This window comes from Numida meleagris, chromosome 6 (genome assembly GCF_002078875.1).
Source record: "Numida meleagris isolate 19003 breed g44 Domestic line chromosome 6, NumMel1.0, whole genome shotgun sequence".
NCBI classification, from domain to species: Eukaryota; Metazoa; Chordata; class Aves; order Galliformes; family Numididae; genus Numida; species Numida meleagris.
The window spans coordinates 38,806,495-38,830,810 of NC_034414.1; the positions used below are offsets into that span (position 1 = coordinate 38,806,495).

At 42.0% G+C, this 24,316-nt stretch overlaps 2 protein-coding genes and 1 long non-coding RNA gene across 6 annotated transcripts in view; 1 reads left to right on the top strand and 2 right to left on the bottom strand.

The window, feature by feature from the left end:
- Window positions 1–15,089, bottom strand: part of ENTPD5 (ectonucleoside triphosphate diphosphohydrolase 5) — a 25,394-nt gene extending 10,305 nt beyond the window's left edge. For all 4 annotated transcript variants that reach the window (XR_002440155.1, XR_002440154.1, XM_021401297.1 and 1 more), the window contains exons 1-10: window positions 14,955–15,089; window positions 11,157–11,434; window positions 9,880–9,959; window positions 7,763–7,906; window positions 7,309–7,384; window positions 6,050–6,085; window positions 5,082–5,170; window positions 2,365–2,444; window positions 872–933; window positions 307–408 (exon numbers count right to left, since the gene is read on the bottom strand). Coding sequence is in view for 2 of the 4 variants with exons in the window: in XM_021401297.1 (XP_021256972.1) it covers window positions 307–408; window positions 872–933; window positions 2,365–2,444; window positions 5,082–5,170; window positions 6,050–6,085; window positions 7,309–7,384; window positions 7,763–7,906; window positions 9,880–9,959; window positions 11,157–11,373 (886 nt within the window). In the remaining 2 variants the exon portion in view is untranslated. The remainder of the gene's footprint in view (window positions 1–306; window positions 409–871; window positions 934–2,364; window positions 2,445–5,081; window positions 5,171–6,049; window positions 6,086–7,308; window positions 7,385–7,762; window positions 7,907–9,879; window positions 9,960–11,156; window positions 11,435–14,954) is intronic.
- LOC110400930 lies at window positions 3,719–4,898 on the bottom strand. Its single transcript, XR_002440159.1, has 2 exons — window positions 4,469–4,898; window positions 3,719–4,427 (listed from the first exon to the last, which is right to left on the bottom strand). It is a non-coding gene; the product is annotated as an uncharacterized LOC110400930 (long non-coding RNA).
- Window positions 14,978–24,196, top strand: BBOF1 (basal body orientation factor 1). The gene is made up of 10 exons (XM_021401292.1): window positions 14,978–15,277; window positions 16,423–16,488; window positions 17,258–17,401; window positions 18,350–18,430; window positions 18,807–18,877; window positions 19,149–19,293; window positions 19,703–20,202; window positions 21,648–21,752; window positions 22,455–22,517; window positions 24,061–24,196. Exons 1-10 carry the CDS (start codon window positions 15,083–15,085, stop codon window positions 24,113–24,115), a joined length of 1,425 nt encoding a protein of 474 aa, XP_021256967.1. The 5' UTR covers window positions 14,978–15,082; the 3' UTR covers window positions 24,116–24,196.

The following is a 24,316-nucleotide window of genomic DNA, read 5'->3' on the forward strand; positions in this document are numbered from 1 at the left end:
ATACTCTTCAGTCTACCAGTTGTTGTACCCTAACATAGCCAGAGCACTCAGCTCAAAACCTCAGAAAGGACTCTCCCGTTTTCACAAGTAACTAACATTTCCTATGAAGGCAGCTTACAGCAAGTACAGGCACGTACTCTTACAGCTTCAGATTTTTCTTTGGCTCTATCAAAACTCCATATGTCTATGACTGGAGAGGTATCCTTCATAATCCAAGATAACTGATGGAGTATTTGTCAAGAAAAAAAACTCAGATGCAGGAGGCAAGACTTATCTTACAAGAAGGAGAAAGTTGCCTTATTTTACCTTCTTTGTTGCCAGCGTACCGGTACTTCACTCCCCCAAAGTGCCACTCTGCTTCCAGCTGCTTTGGCAAACAAGAACTGCGAAACATTTGTCCATCTGCAGCTGGAAATAAGAGAGTCAGGAAGGATAAATTTTGATGCAGTTGTCAATCAATGTGCAAAGCCAGAAAAGAAAAGGCTGAAAGATCTTCATTAAGGTCTTCAAGCAAAAGTAAGGAAATCTGAACTGTGCAACCTGCTCAGGGAACCTGCTTTGTGCTGCCTGCATTTATGTGGATGCTGGTAAAGCTGTGTATTGGTGGCTGGCTGTGGCTCTAGGGTGTTTGTTTGTCCACGTGCATTTCTGGAATTTACCCTCAGTCTCACTGCTAGTTGGAACTGGAAAAGCAGCTTTCTCACAAGACACTCCTAAAAAAAGCAGTAAGCTCAGTTTCTGGACAGATCTATACTAGGAAAACAGAAAAGCATGAAATATAGCAGTGAAGGCACAGGAAATGGGTTGCTGACACAAGACTAAGCCTACTCATCTCTTCAGAAATCTTCAGTGTTTTGTTATCTGGACATACCTTCCGTATTCAAAGCTCCAAGAGTTGCTAGTCTGGCAGCTTTTAATCCAAAACCCAAATAGCTGCAAACAACAAAGGAAAACATTACAGTTTTAATTCTTGCAATTTCTATATGCTTCACCCATAGCCTCTTCCTAAATCCTTGAACACTCTAATTTCCTTTGTTTCCCACTATTCTGTGCACAAGGAATAGGGAGTTCTCTTTGCCTGAACAACTCCCAAGTCCCAAAAGTACAAATGCCAAGACACATTATACTGCAAAATGGGTAAATCTAAAACTGCAGAAAGTGGTTAGAGTTGGTATGACATTTCTATAAGACATTAATGGAAAAGTAAAAATGCGTTAGTCTTAAAAACAAGGAATAAAGATATGTGAGGAGTGCAGGGGAATAATGGCCATTCCTACATCATATACATAAGACTGTGCTCTTCACAGAACTAACAAAACTGCAGAATGTCCTACTAAAATGAAGATGTGCCTTCCTATGAAGTTCCCCCCTGACTTCGCAGAATGCCACTATACTACAAGCTAGGATTGTGAACATTTATGAGAATATCATTACGTGTTACTGGCTTTAACAATGCAGCTAGATTAAAAACCTGCTGGCCTTTCATTTCCATTTGTGTTTGGCTACCTATCCCTTTAGTTATGTCAATACAAATCTTTACATAATAATCAGGGTTAAATTAATCTCTGTCTTCCTCATTTTTATGAGATTATTTTAAATCCCAATTATTTCTAGTGACGTAATTTGCTTTATTGGTAAATATAGCAATCAGTTACTTTCATAAATTGAAGTAGTGAGAGGACTATTAAACCAGTTTTGCTGTCAAGTAAACATATTGATATTCTTCACCCCAGTAGTTATGGGCTGAGACAAACTCTGTCATACATGGTTGAGTTCTTCACTGGACTATATAAACCATGCAGGGAAACTCTGGATATCACTGCAGACATCTCAGATACCTGTTTGCTTAATTCAGTAAACACAATTACATTTTTTCAGGCCAAGAATCCCCCTAGCTGGCTTGAGAATCTATGCTCCATGTCATGCATTAGCTGTCTCACTTTCTAGTTGGTTTACATCAGTCTAAGTTTTACTTTTTTGTCCAGTTACTGAAGAGATGGACTATCTGGAATTGAGAACTGGGAAATTAATTAATTAAATTCTGACTGCTGGCACAACATCTGCCATTCTGCTCATTCCAGAATATTTGGCTTAAACTGAGTAGTAAAAATTCTTCACCTTAAACACAGAACTCACAGTGCCTCCTCTTCATTTGATGGACTATTATTCCTTTGCAGTGATACTAACCTGGAGTATTTCCAAAATGTCGTCTTTCAGTTCAACTAATGTTTCAAGCAGGCAAAAAATCTAGTAAATAATCATGGTCCCAACAGCTGGCAATATGATAACACAAACACTTCTGGTCTCAGAGGCTGCGGAGAGATTGATTCTCCCACTAGAGCCAGCAGCCTTTTTGATCCTCACCTGTGCGTATAGAGCTTGTAGGTGCTGTTAAACATTTCAAATGAGGTAAGAAAATCCCTAGGGCTTTCCTTCAAGGTTTCCTAAAAATTAAGTAAAAGAATAAATCTTTTAGTTGTAATTATGCAACAACAACAACAAAAAACTGATGTAATATTACAGATATACCCTTTGAAAACAAAACAGTTTTCCAGTGGTGCCCGTTGCTGTAATACGTGCAGTATTTAACACTGAGTTTATTTAATTGCATCTTTGTGTAATGCAATGTATAATAGGGAAGCGAAACAGATCAAGATGAAAATACTTTTTAATTCATTATACCTTAATTTTGTTTTCAGAGTACTTGTGTGCTTGCCTATATATGCACAGAATCCCCACTAAAATCAGCTGCAGTAGTAGCACTATGAACTTTTCCAAGCCAGACTAGAGATCTTAGTTCAGGCACAGAGAAGAATCTAAAAATGCAGATTAAAGTATAAGCCAGATTTTTCCCAAGTTAAATTACTTCCTGATATTCAAAGAAACACTGTGACCATTCACTCTCAGTCTTTGGGCTTCTTTATCTCCTGTGCTTCCATCTACCCTCAGCTCTCACCTCGCCACTTCCAGTCTTCTTCTGTTCAGGGTGTTCCCTCTGTGTGCACCTTTGCCCCACCGGTACTCGGTGCCTATTTCCTTGCCAAACTGACTCTCATATTCTTGTAAATCTGAACCCATTTTGGACTAACTCATCGTTCCTTTCTGTTTCCAGTCCCTGAGGCCTTAATCCCTTAATCTTTCTTCTGCTTCCTCTGACCTCATCCTCCCATCCCTTCTTGGCTCCATGCCTTCATATCAGTCACTGCTACCCTGGGCCAAATAGCAGACTCTTAGAGGACTGAATTTCCAGAGTCGCTGCTGCTGCCATTCCAGTAACCGGACAGAGCAAAAGACAGATCTGCAATTACAGAGTCCTGGTCAGCAGCCTGCCTGAAGCTGAAAGAGGTTTGGCAGTATTTAGCTTAAGTCTCTCCTGAACAAATACAGACTAGCTTGTTTTGGGCATTGGGTAGATTTGTGTAGGAGTGGCAGTGACCCTTGACTCTGCCATATTTTGAATTCTGTTCCTAAACCTTACATCACAAAAAGAAGAGTATTGAAAACAATTTAATTGGAGAAAACAACTGTTTTTCTGTCCCCTGCTTTCACAAAAATGTAGAAGTCTTCACACGTTCCCCAGGTGAGGCAGGCACTAGACAGACAATTTCATATTTATTACGGTTGAATTTAGTTGTTTGTAGCTTTGGCAACAGCCAAATCATGAAAAGCATAACACAATCTTAAAACAGCTTAGTATCATTCTATCTCTTCTATCTGCTTGCAAACCTGTATTTCATTAATGAATCTCCTACTATTACAGTGTTGGTTTTTTTTTTAAATAATACAAAAGCAAATATGCAACCTACTCAGGTTATAGGAGGAAAAAAGCAAACTGCAAATCAAGGGACAAAATTCTGTCAGATGGGAAGAATTCTTCAGAAGCATCCTAAGCTGTGTACTTGCTTTTTGGTGTGAAATTGATAACACAGGCTTGAAGCAGGCATAGCATACAAGCAGGATACATGAACCCTTACTCCACACTGCTCTACTATTCATACCGTTGGTCCCTGTCAGTAGCAAACCTTCAAGGCCTTTCCCTGCAAAGCCATAAGGAGAAGTTTGAATCCTGAGCTGCAGTCCAGTCTCCTGTACAGCTCTATTTAGTCTCTAAAACCCTGACACATAACACCCTTTCCTGTTGGTCCAGTGCCCGGTTCAGCAGGTGTTATCAGCACAAAACAGAGGGCAAGCCCAGAGTACTTGAGGCTCTGCAGAACACGATAAGGTTGCACATCAGGTTTCAACATAACCCACCATGGCAGAACTAAAATATTCTGATAGAAAAACCATGTGTTTAGTGGTCCCCAAACACCTGTTTGAGAATTTCCATCCTTGTCAACAAAATATGTTAAACTACTTCAGAAATAGCAAGAGGGACAAAAACAACTTGACAATATGGAGGCACAGAATGCTGTAGTGTCCTTCCACTGTTTAACATCCATGCAATTTTCCCATGCAATCTTCGTACTTGGGTCCCAATTCAGACTGTTTCTAAAGATACACAGAATTTCTGAAAAATCCAGCAGAGATGGTGAGATTCCCTCAAAGACAAGAATTCTCCCAGGAAACGAGAAGGAATAGATAAGTAAACAAAGAGGGAGTAGCTGTGCTATTAGAAATAAAAACATTTGCTCCATTAGACAGCAACTCCACCCTGCCGCTATTTACTGAGGATCTGCTATCGGACTGGAATGGAAAAAAATGATAACTCAGAAGAGACCCTACTTTGCCGTAATATGTAAGAATACTCCCTGGAAATATGCTACATTTATTGAATGCAAAGTAATTGTCTGCATTCGTGGGGATTTTCCAGCCTGAGTCTAGAAAACAAAGGCTAACTGTCTTTGGTTTTACGCATTTGCTTTCTTTCTTTTTCCTTCCTACTTATCCAGGCTCCTTTGTTTGCAAGCGCCTATCAGCCAACTGCTGATGTCAAAGGGAAAGGCCATGCAGATGTTCAGTACATCAGAGATGTTCTGCTTGTGCCAGAGCTGACAAAATGAGAGCACAGAGCCCAGTTATGCCCAGGTCTTCCCACTGGCCTTGTAGTCTTTACTCTTATGCTTGCAGCCACTCCTCACCTCAAACCGTGGCAGAAACGTGATCTGGGTTGAGGCTCCTCCCAAGTCCAGGGTCCCAACAGTGTGCTGGTTCTGGCCAGACAGCTGCCCTGCAAACCACATCGTGTTCAGAACAGGCTGAAGTGGCAAAATGCTATAATGTGGATACTGCATGTATGCTCAGGCAACCAACGAGTTTCCACATTATCACAGCAGTACAGGAAGGCTGAGTGGGCCTTCAAAGACAAACACCATCACAGAGAAAATGTTGTCGTAAAGAAGGTATTAAGAAAATTTCTTTTCAGACTCAAATTTCACATCCAAAGAGACAAAAGCAGATAAATGTTTGGGTATGCATCAAAAGCTGAAAGCAGGAGACATAGTATCTCCTGTAGAAGACTGTCAGGGAGAGTACATTAATTCTGTAGCTACCATAGAGCTGGTCAAGAGCAGTAGGAGAACAAGGATACATAGCAAGAGCAGAACCAACTATTATCATTTCTCTTCACCCAGAACAGCTTTTTTTTTTTTTGCTTTTTTACTCATTTCTACTAGAATACTGATTTTCTTTTCTCTTTGCTAGATTGTACTCTCACAACTTATTAGAGCCAGTAGTGCTAATGCATGCTGTTGCATGATGTTCATTGCACAGTTCACAACGGGATGAAGAATACCATAAAACCCTGTTTCCCACCTTCTAACAGTTGAGTGGTACCATGCCCCTACATACATTACAGAAACCAGCTTGCCAGTGCCTCCCAGTCCTGAGTAAATCCTGGCACCTTCTTGATCAAGATGCCGCCTTCTTGCTACAGGTGGGACTCAGCCTCTAGGACAGAGTCTGCCCAAGTCAATCCACTGCTTTAGCGTTGTTGCCACAGTGGGGAGAAAGGAAGGTACAGCAACCAAGGCAGAGGAACACACAGTGATCATCTCTGCAGAAGAAACTCAAGTTCAAATTTAAAGTGAAGTTATACAGAATGAGCTACCTGTCAAAAAGTTCACAGTGATCCAGGCTAAAATTCCTGCAGAGTGAAAAAGGAAAAAAAAAAGGTCACCACTGAATACTCTCTTGACCTCCTGCCCACTCTTACCACCACTCCACATTATTTATTTAGTAATGATTTCCAGGTAATGTAATATAACCTCTCCAGTATTGCAGACATTCATTCAAACTTTAGTTAATATCATGCATTATTGATGTATTAAAAGCTCATAAGGTAAGACAGGTAGAACATTTGTAGCAGCCTTGCAACCCCAGCATGCACAAGTCATTTCTAATTCCCAAAGGATACACAAAGAAGCAATGAGCTGACACAATGCACAAGTTTTCTTCTGCACTTTTCTTCTCAGCCTTTTAATTCCTGATCTGAAATTTGCATGTACACTGCTCTGTGTTTTAACATTGTGGTTTGTGTGACCACTCAAAAAAACAGTAGCAACCACTAAAATGCAAACAACTCCTCTTGGGCTCCAGCAGCTGGCTTGATGATAGCATGACTGTCACCCAAACACAGGCAAATGTGACAGTAGAAGTGGTGGGTTTTAAAATAGAACACGACAGACTACACCGTGCTCTGTTATGCCTCACTGGTACTGCTCCCTGTTAATACCACACTTCTCCTTGATATACACTTCATCCGTTAATCCTAGTGACACATTGTCTGTTGCACCGTGCTTCACCGAACACTTGTAGACTTTATGTTCTTTCTTTATGTTCTTTCTTTTTTTCTCTTGGCCCATATGGACAGATTTTGCTCTTTAATCTTTCCCCATATACTGGTTGCTTAAGCTTCATGATAATTCTTACTGCTTTTCCTCAACAACTTCCTGCTTTTCCTGAACAACATCTGCCATAATGAAGTGTTCAGAATTGAACGTAACATCGTGGATGCCTTTTATCAGACATCCATACAGGATTATTACCTGCCTGATCTCCAAGGATATGTAGCCAAAGCGCATCACTGGTTTGCTCTGCACTGCAAAATCATTTATAAATAGTCACTAACTCCAAGCCCACATATTTTCTTGTACTTTAGGTTACTTCCTTTGTTACTTAATTAGCTGTGCTTTTCCAATCTGATTTTTTAAAATTATTTTTACATTACTTATTTAGGTTACAAACAAGGCTAGAAATCTTTTTCTTCCTTTCCTCAGTTTAGGTGACCATTCCCCCTTCAAGTTCATTCATTCCTGTTTTCCCTCCCATTCCTCTTTGCTTTCAGTTTTTTTTCCTTCTAAAACACACCTTCATAAGACCCATCCATGATGCTAACACTATCCTCTGGAACAAGAAATGGTGACTCCTCAAAGACTTCTTTCACCTGAAGAAAAAGAAAATGATTCAGTTCCTTGGTCTGAACAGTCTTGCTCTGCTCTGACAATGACAGAGAAAAGCTTTCCTTTTCACCACAGCAGAAAAAAAGTCAAGAGCGCGTGACGGACAAAATTCTTCCTCTTTTAAGAGCCAGTGGAGAAAGAAACGTATCAGAAGTCTCTTTCCTAGAGACTCCTGTCCACATCAGGACAGAGGATTTCAGGACCATACAAGAAAATCTGAAGTCTGTGACTTTCGTGCTATCATGGGATTACAGTTACTTTTCACAGCTGAAATTCACTGATGGCAACAGACTGGAGAATTGAGTCAGGAAAGATGAAACAGGGAGAACAGTAGTACTGTATCCAAAATACGTTAGTATTACCTCCGAAAGTAGAGCCTGAGCCTTCTCCTCTGACAGTAAGCGCAGTCCAGCTGTGGCTTTTAACACTACTGGAGTCTTCTTCCAGAGATGAGGTGGCACAGCATCTATGGCCATGTCCAGCAATCTTTTGACGGATTCAGCACCCTTAAAGGAAGAAGTTGTTTTTCTCACAGTTTTCTTCCTACAGAAAATGAGCCTCCCAACTCCTCAAAACTAGTGAAACTGGTGTTCAGTAACAGAAAATATCCATGCCCAAAAGATGCACAAAAACTGTGCTAGGCATCTCGTACAAACCTTAGAGGAATATCTGCATGGGAAGGTCAGATACATTCAGAGTTACATCTTAGGAGACAGAATGAAATTTCATTGTTTGGGGAAAGTATTTTTGGAAAAGACGGAGGGAGGCAAGGGAACTGAGCATCTGACAAACCTAGGCATCTTGTAGTATGATAAAACTAAGTGGTGCAATTACTGACTGAAACTGCAAAGGTCAGGGGGGACGTCTGTGGATTTCAGTAAATGCACATAAGAATTCCAAATGAGTCCATATAAAGTATTCTAATTACAATGGCAGCTGTAGAGTGGTTACCACATGAGGCGCAGACATCACTGCTAGGCTCTCAACTATTTACTCTGCTCTAGCAATTATGGTTTGGCATTAGCAATAAGCATTCTTCTGTGAAATTTCTAGAAACATCTCTTGGTGAAGATTTTTCTCTTCTCCTACCCAATAAACAAGACTATTTAGTGAAATCACAAGAGATCATCAAAGTTTTTAAAAAGAGCCATCTTCCCCAAAGTTTCACACTAAAATTCCTGCAGCACTGAATGCAGCTGAGCACGCTGAGAAACCTGAAGCTCCCCCTAAGGTAGCCCCAGCTCCAGGAGTGCTAAAGCAGGCAAGGCACGGGATCTAATCTATCATTTGCCTGGCACCTCCTTTAGCTTGTGAATGAGCTTGCTGTCAGCAGAGGCGATCTGGAAAATGGCAGCTCAGTTCAGGACCGGCTCTGTGCATCAACACAATTCTTTTAGCTGTCTTTGCCCTGCTGCTCATTTCTGACTCCTGATCAGAGTGGCCTGAAAGAAGCGCACCGCGCATGAATTCACAACTATCTGCATTTGAAAATAAAGAGGGCTACACCTAACTTCAATTTCTTATTATGATTCTAAATTGCTAATTTATAAATTAATTAAGTACTAATTAATACATCCAGTAGTAGATTATGGAACTGCCCAGCTTTATTTTTGAAACACTCCATGCGTGAACAAAAAAACAGAAGTCCAGAGTCGGTAGAACAGCAATTGCCCATACTAGAATCATTACTCAGCTAGAACTGTGATCAAATATCTGAACTGATCATGACTGAAGTGAGTTCTACAGATCACTGTGCAATGGATTCCAAGACAGCAGCAAAGAATCAAAGCAAACATATGATGACAGAGGCTTTGAAAAATACTATGGCTTGATTTCACCAGCTGAATGCATCTTGATTCTTCCCCTTCTCCCTAACTGATTAACAAAAATTAACTTTTGCAGATCTGACTATGAGCACAAAGAAGTTAAACATTTTTAACAGTCAAAGAAAATAAACCTTCCTGCTTGTCCAAGTAACAGGAGCAGTCTTAACCCCTGACTCAAACCTCTCAAACAAGCAAATCAAAACAAAATATGCCTATTTTGAACAGCAGCCAGCACTGAGAATTTCAACCAAAAGTAAAAATGGGGAAAAAATGATTAGTAAATGAAACAGGAGTATAGGCTTACTTATATTTGTGGTAGCTACAGGGGAAATAAATGTTGAATATGGATGTCGCTAGAACCAAAAATCACTTTGCCTTTGAAATTCTCAAAGGCATATAATCTAGTTAGATACGGCATTTAAGCAATTAAGCCATTGTTCCACTGATGAAATACGTGAAGTAATAGCTTCCATTTTACTGTGTGGAAATTAACTCACAAAAGTAGAGCAAAAGGTTTAGACAGCCAATAGTAGAACCTTTACATTTTTCTCAACTCCCTGCAATACAATTAGCAATATTTGAACTGCTTGGTAGAGTGCAACTGATATTAGTAGAAGCAAGATTAACTCACAGGGAATGAAGGAGAGCCTTACCTTTTCAGGCTGATCAGCATAGGCAGAAAGACCTGGCTTCACAGACTCAAATATTTCCCCTTCCAACTCTGGAAGGATTTCTGCACAAATGAGACATTACATGAAACAGACAACAATTCAAATCTTTTTTTTTTTAGCTTCCGAAAGGTTGTCTCCAACACTAGTGAAGAGACTATCCTTGACTTCCCCTTGCAAATAATAAATCCCCAAAAATACGCCGCTCCTTCATTCCAGAAACATACTTAACAGAACATTGCCTTTGTGTCCTCCAAGTTCACGAACCATTTATTACGAACATATTATAATTAGAAGGTTGTTTGTTCGTTATGCATTTGTGAACCACGAGTTGTAGCAATGTTGTACAACTGTTGCCTAATCTTAAAGAAATTTCTTTCCCTTTTTGCCCCCAAGCTAAGTGTGAAATAGTCATTCATATTAAGGCACATACACTCAGCTCTGATTATTCTTACGTGATTCATCCTAGCCACAAACACAGGGAATGCTGAACAGAGCTGACTGGCCCCAGGCACTTGGCTGCAAAGCCAAACAAATGTGACCATTGCTCCCAGAGGAGCTTGGCTCTGCCATTTATCTCTCAGTACTGCCTATTGTCCATCAGAGTTGGACGTTGCACCAGCCCTTCCCAAAGAATGCTGAAATCATGTGAAGCCACACAGGTCCTACATGCGGTCCTGAAGGGCTTATTAGCCTTTAACCTTTGCAAATTTGCTGGTTCACTGTACAGAAGCTAATTCACCCTCTCGAATCCTGTTAAACATGAGGCTGACCTGTGTACCTCCATGCCACGTCAGATGCAGATATTCTGCAGTGTGCTGTATCTGCTTACAGTTCTGGAAACCGCCCAGATGGTTATAACTCTTTAGCGTACTGATTTTATTTTGCTATAAAATGTTACATATACAGAATTTAAGTATTATTTGTTGATATAATTCCAGGTAAAAGGCAACTTGACAAAGGACATTGTAAGCCTCTTCCCAATTCAGTGGGACAGCTGCACAGGTGAAAATCTTTGGAAATCCATAACTCTCCAGTGTACCCAGAAAGAAATGTCTGGGTTTCTCAAGATGTGCAAGAAAGAACTTTTCACAGCAAAACAGCACCGTAATGGCAAACAATCACCCCAAAGAGGATGATCTGAAGGACACACAGGAGAAATCTTCAGCTGATCCCAAATTCCGTGCTGGTGCAAACAAAACCCTCTCATGTGAAACCTGAGTCAACATATGGCAGGTGCACAGATTGACATAGGGTCTTACCTGGGCTCTTCTGCACAAAGGTATAAATGTGGATCCGGGTTCCAGTGCTTCCTGCATCAAACATTATGCCATAAAAAGTGTTGGTCTTGGCATTTATAGGGCACACGTTAGGTGGAAAGAGATCCTGAAACCACATATCTCTGTTTGAATGGGAAAGAACATGGGACAAAGAAGAAAACACCAGTGCCAGAAGGATAGGGGGTCTGGAAGATGTCATCCTGCCAGGATCACTTGGGGCAGTCAAGCATGGGTCAACAGTTGTAGAGCTGGAGTAGATCCTGTAGGGAAAAACAAATAGGAAGGAAAGTTACTAAGAGTCCTCTCCCTACAAAGTCTGTAGAAGTTCTGCCTGTACATAAATATTCTGCCCTTTGGATAGAAAATAGTTTTTCAGCACCTCATCCACAAGGTATTATTTACTGCATTTTGATGCTACAACTGCATCTAAGTGTTTTGTTCTTTCACAGTAAAGATTTCTCCTTTTCCCAAATGCAGAAGAGTTAGAGTACAGTGCTTTCCCCCAGTATTTCTAGTTTTCACTTTACTTAGGCATTTTTTTTCTCTGCTTTGGCTTTAAAGTTCTCAAGTTTTACAGCCCCATGAAACTCCAGAAAGTCCAAATACTATCTGAATAGAAGCACCATCAAAAGGGAGCTCAAGGCAGAGCCCCTTTGCCCTAATATTTGTATGCATGAGATGCTGTGGCAAAACACAAGTGTTATTCAAAGGAAGAGAATTTTATCTCAGACTCTGCGCAGCTCCTGGGAGAGATCAGTGCACAGAGTGAAGGCAGCATCCTGGCCCCCAAGGGCTCCTGTGCTGCACATGAGGGACCGAACTGTGATGTGCACCTGGGCTCTGCCTCTCGGTATCTTTATTCTCTATTTTTCACACTTCTCCTTTCTGGCTTCATTTTGTTTTTTCACCCTTTTCTCCTGAGAGTTTTCATTCTCAGAATTAGAAAACAAAACCAAAACGCTACGCTTTCCCAGTGTCCCAGTCATCCTGAACACTCAGGTTGCTTACACAGCTCCTAACATCAGCTTCTAGTAAGCCAAGACCCTAACGTGAAGTCAAGAGACTCAGTACTGGATATCCAGATACAACAACTATATCTCCTTTCTGTTCACATGCATTTCTTTGCAGAAGTTCTTTACTAAGAAATGCTAGTAAAGAAAAGACACAGGCACAGAAAGGATTGTCTTCATTAGGTGTCTGGTTAAAGAGGAGGAGAATATGTAGCTATCTTTGTTGTTCACATTTGAACGGCAGAAATGAGCATGTGGCCAGATATCCCACCTTGTGCAGTACCACTGGTGCTGACATGCTCACACACAGGAGCTGCATGCAGCCCAGCATCCTCCAGACATGTGCTTACACATCTGTTTGCTCACAGTGCTGAATATTCTGCCCCATACGCCTGTTCATCTGCTCTGCTCGAGACCTCATCTGCTTCTAGTGCTAGCATTCAATTGCATTTCAGTGATCTGTTCAGCCCCACTATGTTCAGTCTCTCTAAATCTTTATTTGCAACCTCTATCCTATATTTACCCATTCCAATCCCTAACCTCTCTCCTGTCCTTTCTACAGGAATTTGACATCGCTTCTATTTCCCCATTCCTTTCACCTATGCCCAGAGAACTCACTCATCCTTCCCTCCCACATTCAGCCCTTCCATTATTTCAACCCTTCACCTTTGTAATTACAGCAGGAGATTAACTTTTACCCATTCTCACTAACCACATCACGCTGAGTCATTCCTTGAGCGCCGTTCTAACTCAGCCAAGCGCTCAGCTATCTCCAGAGCAAACACAGCGCTCAGCCTGTTACACAAGGGGAACCTTGCTTATCTTCTGTGACCTTTATTTGATTGCACAGGATCCCCTCTGCCTTACGAACACGTTCTGAGAAGTGATTTTATGATTCCACAAAGAACAGCCCTGGCCATCCCTCTGCAACAGATCAACTCCAACAGTCAGACTCGCTAAAGCATTTGCGTTTTACACATACATTAGTAAAAACTTAGCTCTAATCTGTAAAAACTTGAACCGCTGTGCTGAACAGAGCTCAGGAAAAGCGCTGAGCTGTCTGGCAGCTCTTCCCAACAGCTAGGGGTCTGTTCTGCGATGCAGCTGGAATTACCCACTTGGCTTCATCACAGTAAGCGGCCCTGCTGAAAATCCAGGCAGCTGCATCGCTTAGCAGAACGAGAGCAGAAGGTGAAGCTGTTCAGGAGAGGAGTTGTTGCATAATGGAAGCATGTTGTTTACTAAACAACCACGACTAAAACTGAGCACCTGCCGTAAGAAACAAACCCCAGAGTCTTGTTACAGGCAGCACACGTGACACATAAGTCGTATGATCTCAGTTGAACCGAAAATATCTGACCAACTGCCACCATTAACACATGCTCTTCTTGCCAGCTCTCCTGACTGATGAGCCCTGGCCTCCCATGAACCGCTCCTGTACGAAACGTTTCTTTGGTAGCCCTCCTCAGCCATCCAGCACCATCTCACGCTTCCCGTTCACTACCTCTGCCCTGGCTTCTCTCTTTCCTTCCACCTTCATCCACCTAGGGTCCCCTCTCTCCCCCCATAAAAAATTCCACCACAACACCTCAGGACCTCCTCCCTCACTACACCCAGCCTCTCTGATGCGCCGTTCAGACCTTCTAACCAGCTGCACACCCGTGTCCACAAGAAGCACAGAGATGGGCAAGGAGAGCACGAGGGCAGAGCCAGCAGAGGGAGATGGCAGAGAGTAAGAGAAATGCCAATGGAGGAGGAATTTGAAAAAAGGGTCAGAGGAAAGGACGGGGGGAATATTTTAGGGTAGAGGTAGGTGAGAGAGGGGGGGATCAGTCACTGAGAAAAAAAATACTACTTCCAAGAGAGTTTCTCTCCAGCAAGGTAAAATCCTCGCTGCCATCAGAATACAGCAGGACGGATGAAATGAAGAACAAACAGACAGGAGAACGTAGGGGCACAGAAATACGAGTGCAGGTTCACTCCACCACCCCTGCTGGCAGCGGAGCCCGCGGAGCACGCACCGGCAGCGGGGCACGCACCGGCAGCGGGGCACGCACCGGCAGCGGGGCACGCACCGGCAGCGGGGCACGCACCGGCAGCGGGGCACGCACCGGCAGCGTGGCGCGCGGCCGCCGCTCCCCTCCCTGCTCCCTTCTCGAGGCGCGAGGCGGCGGGGCCGGGGCCGCTGCCGCCGCTGTCCTGTCCTTCACCGCGGCGTTCCGTTCCGCCGCGGGGCGCGGGCGCTGCGTCAGGCGGGTCACCGGGGCGCGCAGAGCACAGCCGAACCGCTTTGCGCGAGCTCGAGTTGATCATTACTCGATACGAGCGGTGAAACACGCTCGGATAGGCGCAGGGGACCCATTCGAGAAGTTGAAAGTTAACCGAGTTGGACGTTAGTCAAACGCTGACCCGCCGTAGCAGCGCGGCACCGGGCACGGCGGGCTCGCGGCACGCACGCCGCAGCGCCGACACCGCCTGAGCCCGGACCCCCGCAGCACGGCGGGCCGGTTCCCGTCCCCGGGGCGCTGCCTTGACGCCTCGCTGCCGGCAGCTTCCGCACCTACCGTTCCCTCAGGACGCGGCTCCGCCGCCGGCCCCCGCGAGTAACGGCGCGGACGCGAAGGGCAGAGACACGCGAGCGCCCGTCCCGCGCGGCCGGGCCCTGTCGGCGGGGCAGCGCGGAGCCGCCCCGGTGCGGCCGGACGCGGTTCCCGTGGCAACGCGGCGCTGTCTCCCTCCCGCAGCCCTCCGCCCGCCGCCCCGCGCTCACCGGCCGCTCGGAGCGTCGCCGGCGCCACATCCCGCCGGCACCGCGCGTCACGCAGCGCGCCGCCCGGCGCGGGGGTTGCACGTCGCCGCCCGGTTTCCACGGCAGCGGGCGGTAACGGAAGCCACGGAATGGAGGGCGGGCGGGCTGCGCCGTGGGAGATCCGGCTGGCGGAAGCCGAAGCGGGCCGCGCCGAGTACCGTGAGGCCGCCCGGCTGCTGGCCCGGCGCAACGCGGAGCTGCTGTGGCGGCAGCGGCGCTCGGAGAGGGAGGCGGCGGCCGTGCTGGCGCTCGTCACGGAGCAGGGCCGGGAGAGGGCGGCGGAGGTGCGAGCCGGGCTGCCGGGGCGGGCGCCTTAGCCCCGGTCCGACTGCTCCAAGTCCGAGTACCGAGAGAAGCGACACGTCCAAAACTGGAACTGAAACTGCGAGGCTCGCTCCGAGAGTAATGCCTCCTGTACATTTCCATGGAAACAACAGCTACAAAAAGCACAATAGCACTGTTTGATACAGCAAATTCTCAAGCTACAAAACACCAGTTTTCAACATAGTCACTACCATTAGCTACGCATTTTCGCCAGCCATGAATCAAGGGCCTCACAAACATCTGCACCGGCAGAGGTGACACGTTGCCGCTGCTGAAAGGCAGCACCCACACCTCGCTGCGCTTGCATCCACTGGTTGGTCTCCATAAACATTCAGCAAATGTTGATGAATGCCAATGTCAATGGGTGCAACTTTTTCCACATGGAAGATTTCACACCCCTGCTCCACTCGCACTCTCATGTCAGACACCGTCCTGTCAGACTGCCCTTCTGCTGCCATCTGTCGCACGGCAACAACATGGAGCGGAATACTGGCAGAATACTGCCGTACCGCCAGCATCCACCTCTGACCGTGCGGGCCGTCATAAAATGGGAGGCATTACTTTCGGAGCAGAACTCGTAAATGATTTAAAAATTCTGTTTACTGAATGAGAAGGCACAAATCTTCAGTCCCCAGAGCACTGATGGTGTTAAAAGCCAGGAGACAATGTTCTTAATCCCACCACATTCTTTTCTTTTTTCTTGTAGCCATTGTGGAAGCCCTTACTCATCCTTTTTCCAGCTGCTTTACCCCCTTTTCTGAACTGCTTCTCTCAATACTGCACCACTGCCCAAAACAATAAGGAAGGAAACCCTCCATCCATGTAGTTTTAATTCTTCAGCAGGCTCGCGGGTCTCTTTCTGTCTAGTACAGGTGGGTTTTTATAGTTCAGGCTTGCACTGATTCCCACGCTGAGCACAAACCAAGGGTGGTTCTTTCACTCCCTGGTTTTAAGTACACTTCAATCAGCCTGAACGCTGCAAATGAGGGACCTTTCTCTTTTGGTGTCCTCTCATTATTAAATTTGAAGAGAAGAACACAGCTCAGACACTACTCCTCTCTCCCTTACCCGTTCAGTTAACATTTCTGGATTTCTATTTTCACAGACTGAGAAACTGAAGAAGGAGCTGATTGATTTGAAACAGCAAGCACAAGAAGAGAACAGGAAACTGGTGATTGAACTTTTTGTCCTCAGAACAATGGGATCCTCTGAGCAGGCTGAACAGTAGATCTGATTTTAGTGTGAAGGATAAGTTTGGGCAGCAAATGCTTACAGGTTTTGGTGCAAGAATCTTGAGTTTGCAAGAACTTGAAAAAACAATGGTGATGTGGCAATTACCTTGTGACTCTCTCGTATTATTTTGGATAATAGTAGGAATACTTTATAGTACCTGAAATAGTATTAAGAACCAGCTGGGTAACAGTGAAGCCAGAGACCAGCAAAAACATGTTTCATTTTTTTACTGAGTTAACAAATAATTAGTTTGAATTCTTCTGTATTTCTTCTTCATTCATTGCTATTGAAGCAAAAATTCTTAAAAAAAAAACTAAGAAAATCATTGTTTGTTAACAATCTGGCTTCAATAAGAAACACAGAACTGTGCTCATCTCCACTTTAAGACAGCATCTGCTGTGAAGAAGACTCCACAACATTTCTCCCATCCTCAGATTATAAAAAGTAGAACAGGTTATAACTGATATTTCAAATATTGCTTTGCAATACTAGTCATTTCTAGGGTTTTTATTTCATTGGAGGGTCAGTAGCTTCTGCTGAGTTTGCAGCATTTCTGCTCATGATGAATTCCTTGTATTTTTCAAAACGCTGCAACTCATTATGATTTCAGATATTCAGCAGTGTGTGCTCTGTGTTTTATGGTACAATATTTGATGACTGGCTTCTCTCATTTTGCTTCCTTCTTACTGATTATTTCTGAATTGCAGGAAGACTATTATTCCCAACAAATAAAAGAATTGGAAGAAAAATTTCAGAAAAAAGTTGGAGAAATCAGCCAAATTCAATTAGAACTGAAATTAATAAAGGAATTCCGCAGGGAGAAAGCAGCTATGGAGAAAGAGCTGGAAGATGTAAGTTTGTCATAAAGATGGGTTTGTAATACTTCCTAAAAAAGCAACTTTCTTTGCTGCATGGTAACAGTTTGTGGGTGGAGAACAGACATGACCAGTCTACTGGGCCGTTTTCATTCAGCACAGTTTACAGAGTCTGAGGAAAAGCACTAAGTTTGTAAAAGGCAAGTTCCATAGCCAGAACTCGCATCTGCAATGGGCCAGTGCTGTAGGGTGGGGTTTTTGTTTGTTTGTTTTTAATTTTTAAAATTTATTTTTAACAAAATCAGCGTGGAATCATACAAACACATACATGGACGGACTAGAGGATTTAGTACATGTTTTGAATCTATACTACACATATTAAGTAATGGTATTAACTGTAAAACATTTCAGCTGAGATAGCAAGCATCTCAGCTGACTGGGGAGATCCAACAGGCACCTCAAGCAACTTAAGTTGTCTTCCTGACTCAGCTCACCTCATTTTTTTTACAGCTACAAAAAAGGTCTTGGAAACAAAACAACACGCTTCCCGTGGAGAAAAATGGTTGCTCAGCCGCATTTGGTTTATTAATATATAGCTGCTTTTAAACTAAGACATTAAATACAGTTAGTTAGTCATGCATTTTTTTAAAGGATGCTTGAGGCACTGGATTTCAAACAGTCTTGATGACTGAGTGAATAGACAATGTAAACTAGATTCCTAAAACTAATCATTAAACAGTGATGGATCATGTTTATGAAAGACTGACTCATATGAAAATACAGGCAAAGGTGAGGTATGAAGAATAAGCAAAACAGCAATAAAAGTCAGATTTAAATGAATTTTAGAGATTGTGGGAAGATTTGATGAGGACTGTGGTTAGTGCCAGGAAAGTCTACCAAGTACCTCCTTGAATAGTTAATGATATAATGATATGGCTGAAATTAAAACACCGCTATTACAGAAGTTTAATTTTTTTATCACAGCTAAAACAGAGTATCAAGATCTCAAACAGGAGACATCAGGAAGAGGTTGTGCAACTGGAGAGGAGGTTTCTTGAAGAGAAGGTAAAAGCTGAGAGGCAATTACAGAAACTTTTATTAGAAAGAAGATTTCTCCCACTGACTATCCTGGCTTCTATATTTCTTACAGCTCTTTACTCAGCATTTTACTGTTCCCCATGTCAATATAAGTATGATGATTGAGTTGAAGGGTAGGTGCAGCTTTCAAAGGAAATGCATAGGATGTCATGGTCCCAGAGAGACATTATTCTCCACTGCTGCCAGGAACTTAAGTGTCCTTGGGAGTTCATTCTTTTTTTATTAGTAAGAAGTTATGCTAGCTGAAAATTGTGTATGATTTTAGAATTTACACCATAACAGGTTTTAAGCTTCAATTCCAAGGGCCTCAAGCAAAGTATAAACAGGCTTTTCTCTCTTTCAGAAAAGACTAGAAGAAGATGCTGAGAAGAAGCTAATGATGACAAGAGAGGCTGCTCGACATGAAGCTGTTTTGTAAGAAACACTCGCCTTTTCTGTTTTCTACTTTACTAAACAATTTTAGCACTGTGTTCTGAAGAACTATTTGCCCTTGTTACTGCATGGACCTTGAAGGGTGATCGAGGCTGTTTTTTCCATTTTAAATGTCAAGATGATGGCAACACTTGCATTTAAACTGTAAGGCTTAATTTGGAAATTAGGACGCTGAAGTACTGATTTTAATGTTAAAAAAAAATGTATGAAAGTTTGTGACTAAAGTTCATGGATTTTGTTTCACTCTGCCCAGGCAACTGAACAGCACTGAGAGACAGGTTTTTAAAGAGAACATTCGTCTTCATGGTGCTTCATCTTATCACCTGAAAGAGGCAATGGAATTGCAGAAAATGAAACAGAAGTTAGAGGAGGATAAAACTCTTCTGTTACAAGAAAAGGTTTCTGCTCTAGTTTTAGTTCTGTTTCACTCTCCTCCAGGAAGGGGTCCTTGAAGTCCTGGAGACAGATGTAAGTGTACTGAGAATAACTTCTCCACAGCCAGACCTGTCTGCAGCTATGAATTCAGAGCTGGCTGAAGAAAGAGGAGCTCTGATTCTATCTTAATGATGGAGGAGACTGAAGGGAGGTTTTCCTATAATAGTCCACTAAGAATAGGTCATTCTGTAGTGAACACTACACACCATGCCTTCATCTGGCTTCTGCTGCAAACAAGAAACCCCAGAGAAATATTCATTCTCCAGTGTGAAGGTGCCACCATCTTGACTACATTGTCACTGCTGAGGGAAAAGAATAACCTCCAAATTTGGATAGAAACAAAAGCCAAAGTAATTTCTTCTTATCTTCCAGGAAATCACTGAGGGTTTGATTAGAAAAAAGATCCTACAGATCAACCAGCAGAAAGCACAGATTGGAGATCTGCGACATAAAGTAGAAAAACTGGAGATGGCCTTATGTCACAAGACTAAAGAATTTGAGACAAAGACTCAAAAAACACAGCATCAGGCACTGATAGCAAACCAGGCTAGCATGGTCGAGATCAAGAAACTGCAGCACCTGCTAGAAATGAAGGATCGGGAGATGAACCGAGTGAAGAAACTAGCTCGGAATATCTTAAATGAGAGGACCGAAGTGGAAAGGTTCTTCCTAGATGCTCTGGAACATGTGAAGCAGGAGATCATAGCCAGTAGAAAGCACTATAAGGAAAAGGCCCAAGCTGTCTATTACAGAAAAATGATGGAGGCATGTGCAGGGATGGAAGAATTTCCCAAAATCAAAACATTCAATAGCAACATGAACAGCACAAATAGTGTGTACAGAGACCTAGAAGAAGCAGAGAAATGCTACTGGTATTTTAACATCAAAAACTAGTGTCTGTCTTCCTACCATGCCTTAAAAATAATACAATAAAACCCCAAAATCTTTGTGATTATATCGTCTAGATTTGGAATGCTCGTGGAGATTGCTGTAGTGAGAATAACTGCATGAGGTGTAATATCCTGTCAATTAGCAATGGCTTTCTGGGTGCCTAATTACACTTTTTGTCATTATTTCAGTGGATGAAATTTAATATAAAGCTCAAAAGAGTCCTTTTCATATTCTACCATGTGCTATGGAAGTTAATACTGAATTTTCAGTATAGATGTGCTTTTGCAGTTTTTTTTTTTAATAATCATCGTTGCATCTCTGGTCTTTTTGGGTTGCATAGGCATCATTCTGGCAATGCTCTTTTCACTCACTCCAGTTACCTATCAACACTGAAGCCTAAAAATTACAATTTTTTTTTACAGTCTTAATAGCTCTTTAGTATGCTGCTGATAGTTTTAACTGAAGCAACCAGTAGATGGCAAGTAGTCTTTGTTCAGCTGTTTGTTCATTTGTCAGAGGCCCTTGGCTTTGCATTGTACTTTCAAAGCTTGTTTCCTCCAAGCTTCACAATAATCTAAAACTTAAGCCATTACAGGAAATATACAATTACATCAATATGAAGATCATATGCAGTATAGTACTGATTGACAGGATTACGTTCTAAAACAAATAAACCAAAATCTGATTTATAAGTATCTCAGAATTTCTACTAGGATGGAGTTACACATGCCACAGTGGCCAGTTTTATAGATCTCTAACCTCTTGCTACAAACTACAGTATCTATGTGCTTAGCCTTTAAGCCATAGAATTAGGGTCCAGCATAGCTCCTGTTTGCATCCAGCTTTGGTGAGAGATCAAAATTATACTACTCCCAAATAAAATGTTTGCTTAGTATGCATCAACCATTGAGAACTCACTGACGTGCAATCAATTGGAATGTGTCATTCAGGTTACTTTATCTCAAAAATGATACAACAGAAGCCCTTATAATTTGAAAATCAGAGGGGAAAGTAGTTACAGAGATCTGAGGAAGCTTCCCCTCGGAAGGAAGAAAAGAGGAAGACTGGAACTGAGAAGAAAAGTTGGTTACGTGTGTTAACTCTCTTGTGTGTGAACAATGAAGAAGTAAGAAAAGGGCAACGTACTTGAAATTACTACATGTCAGTACTAGCCTCCTCCCTCCCAGTATTTATAATCAATAACTGTATAACAGAAATAGTTTTTCTTTATTCTACTTATTTAGAGAGCCATGGATTTAGAAGTTAGAAAGTACTCAAATTTATCTTTTGAATTTACATACTATGAACAGCTTAACAAATGCAATGCATAGATAGATTTAAAAACACTTTCTACACATACAGAATCTATGAGAGAAATGCCTTTGACATTTTCTCCTAATCCATTTATATTTTCTGTGTTTTTCAGGGAAAATACCCAGTTTGAAAAAGTAGACATCAGTGAGTTGACGTGGGAACAAAAAGAACGCGTCCTGAGATTACTTTTTGCCAAAATGAATGACACAAATCTATGGTAATATTCTGTTTCTTCAGTAGGTGAATGCAGAGCTTTCCCTGTTACAGAAGCTTGGCTGATAAACTCCAGAGTAGAAGACTCCAGGAGACTTTGCATCTAGCATAAGAATCTAGCTAACTGTGTGGCTTGGTGTGAGATATTTTAACCTCATGAAAAAGGTGATATATACCAATTTTGGACATGCACCTTTCTTCCTTTAAAAAACAAAAAATTAAACGCAGTCCTGGTATATCTATTAAAGGAATTAATCAGGCCATTGGGAATCAGAAAGGAAATGGACCAGCGAACTCATATATTGGTCAGACTTGGATAGTCTTCACATTGGTAAGGAGGATTATCTGAACCTCTGCAAACATCAAACATGAAATAGTCAACCCTATATTTGTAAAGCCAGAGATAACTAAAGGGCAGAAACAGTGCACAGCAGCACTGACCTCTGCTTGTACAATTTCTGCTTTGAGCTGTCCTCATTCACTTTTTTAACTGTAATGATTTTGCCACAAAATACAGAATTCAATAGTGAATGTATGTTCAATTCAAATAGCTGATTTCAGATAGCGTATTGCAATAGTCCGTGTGTCCTGACATTTCTAGCTTGTTGTTCATTTTAGAAAACGAGTTTGCTATGGGATTAGAAACCTGGCTGAGTGTACATCACCTTCAGATGACGATGACTTTGCTGTTGTTTCTTCCTCACAGGAAATACAGCAGAGTTCCGGCTACTCCAGCTCCTGCTGATGCTAAAGAAGAAAGCACAGCTGGGTAAGACACTAAATTATACTACACTATTTAACATCTCCACAGTCCTGATAATGTAATTCTCTCTGTCATCCCTCCTCCTTTAGAAATAATTTAGTTTATCTGAAGACCTATATTAGTGTATATAGATGTATACAAACAAATGTATGTGTGACAAGTAAGGAATTTGTTACTCACTTTTATATTTCTGGTCATGGTGATCTTTTGGCAGGGGCTGTCGGGCGTCTAGACTCAGCTTTCATGACACACACACAAAAAAATCTTAAAGCCTCTTCTTATCAAAAAGCAGCTTTAGTATTTTTAGAGAAAAAATGAAAGGCCATGTTTGTACAGAGACATATTTTCGGCTAGAACACAGAGTTTTGATTAAACGACAAAATATATTAAGCTCATTTTGTATTCAGTATAGAATCACTTAGAGATAATGAGCCTGTGTGAAGCATTCGTGTGCCTGGTTTTCAGAGACAGACTCAGATATGCAGCTAATTATAATACTCCACGGCAAGCAAAACCAACTTACCCTGAAGGAATGAATAGAGAGGAGTTCTACCATGCCATCACAGAGCATTATGTCAGATACGAGGCACTCACAACTTAAAATGTAACACTCAGGAACCAGATGAGCAGATAAAATTCATAAAAAGGAACCCTGGAGGGATTTTTACAGAAAGATGAGAGAGCTCCTTCTAAGAGGCTGACTGCCACTTCCAGAAACAGGTGTGGAAGTGTCTGGTGGCTTTTTTCGCACAGACAGGGAAAACAGAAGCAGAAGTTGCAGAGTCCAGTTCTCAAAGATGGTTAAACTATGAAATGTAGATTTTTAGGACTTACACTCTTAAACAGTCTTGAGAATCTAGACTGCAGTGTCCTCCAGGCAAAAAAAAAATTAATAGAAATCAAGGGTTGACTATAAAATTGTATTTTAATAGAGAATACAGAAATTTGAAATCTTTCATACTGAGATTATATTTTTGTATAATACAGAAGATATGTTCTTCAGCTTGTATAGTGTATGTTGGAAAAAAAAGGATAATAATCAGGTGGGTGAAAAGCCGTAATAGCAGTGAGATGAAGCATGTACATCGTGATCAGTGATCATTTGCAGCTTGACCTAAAAAGATGTTTAAATTAACTAAAAAGGCAGATACAAAATTTGTATTCCTAGTAGACTTAAAATAATCTGATTTAAAAATGCTGTGGAAATGCAGACGATCAGAAAAATATATTTGCACACAAATGTTAAGGATTAACACAAGTGTGGAAACAGTTCAGCGAGACTCCTGGAGATGTCCAGGGAGCAGGCAAGCTTGGTAATAAAGACTAATTTTGCTATCAAAGCTGAATCCCAGAATTTCTAAAGGAAAGAGATTATGTCTTTTGAACAGGAAAGTCAGAATAGCAATACTGATTAGGAAGAAAATTAGTGATTTGAAAGTGAATGACCGTAGACAGTAGTAAAGGCTATTACTTTATATTCCTTTCTCAGATATATGAACGAATGCCAATGTGTTAATAGTGATTTACCTACAATGTTTTACCTTTTCAGCACAGAAAATATTTCTTCCAACCAGATATTCATTACACAGCAGGCTGAACTATGAGTCATTATCTTCTGCAGTAATCTTTCCATGTATTCAGATGTTAACACTACAGATAGAGTAAGGCAGCTGTACACTTGGCATCAACAAGAACAACTTCCACAGCACTTACGGACCCATCTGCAATTTTCGTTTTGGGAGTTATCTTGTGAGCAAAGCTGCAATTCTAAATCTCCTATCTATCTGCTATGCTGCTGCTTTGGC

Coding starts and splice junctions, on each gene's coding strand:
- BBOF1 (XM_021401292.1), top strand. CDS start 15,083: ATGGAGGGCGGGCGGGCTGCGCCGTGGGAGATCCGGCTGGCGGAAGCC. Junction 17,402..18,349: donor TGGAGAAAGAGCTGGAAGAT/GTAAGTTTGTCA, acceptor TTTTTATCACAG/CTAAAACAGAGTATCAAGAT. Junction 22,518..24,060: donor AAAGAAGAAAGCACAGCTGG/GTAAGACACTAA, acceptor TTACCTTTTCAG/CACAGAAAATATTTCTTCCA.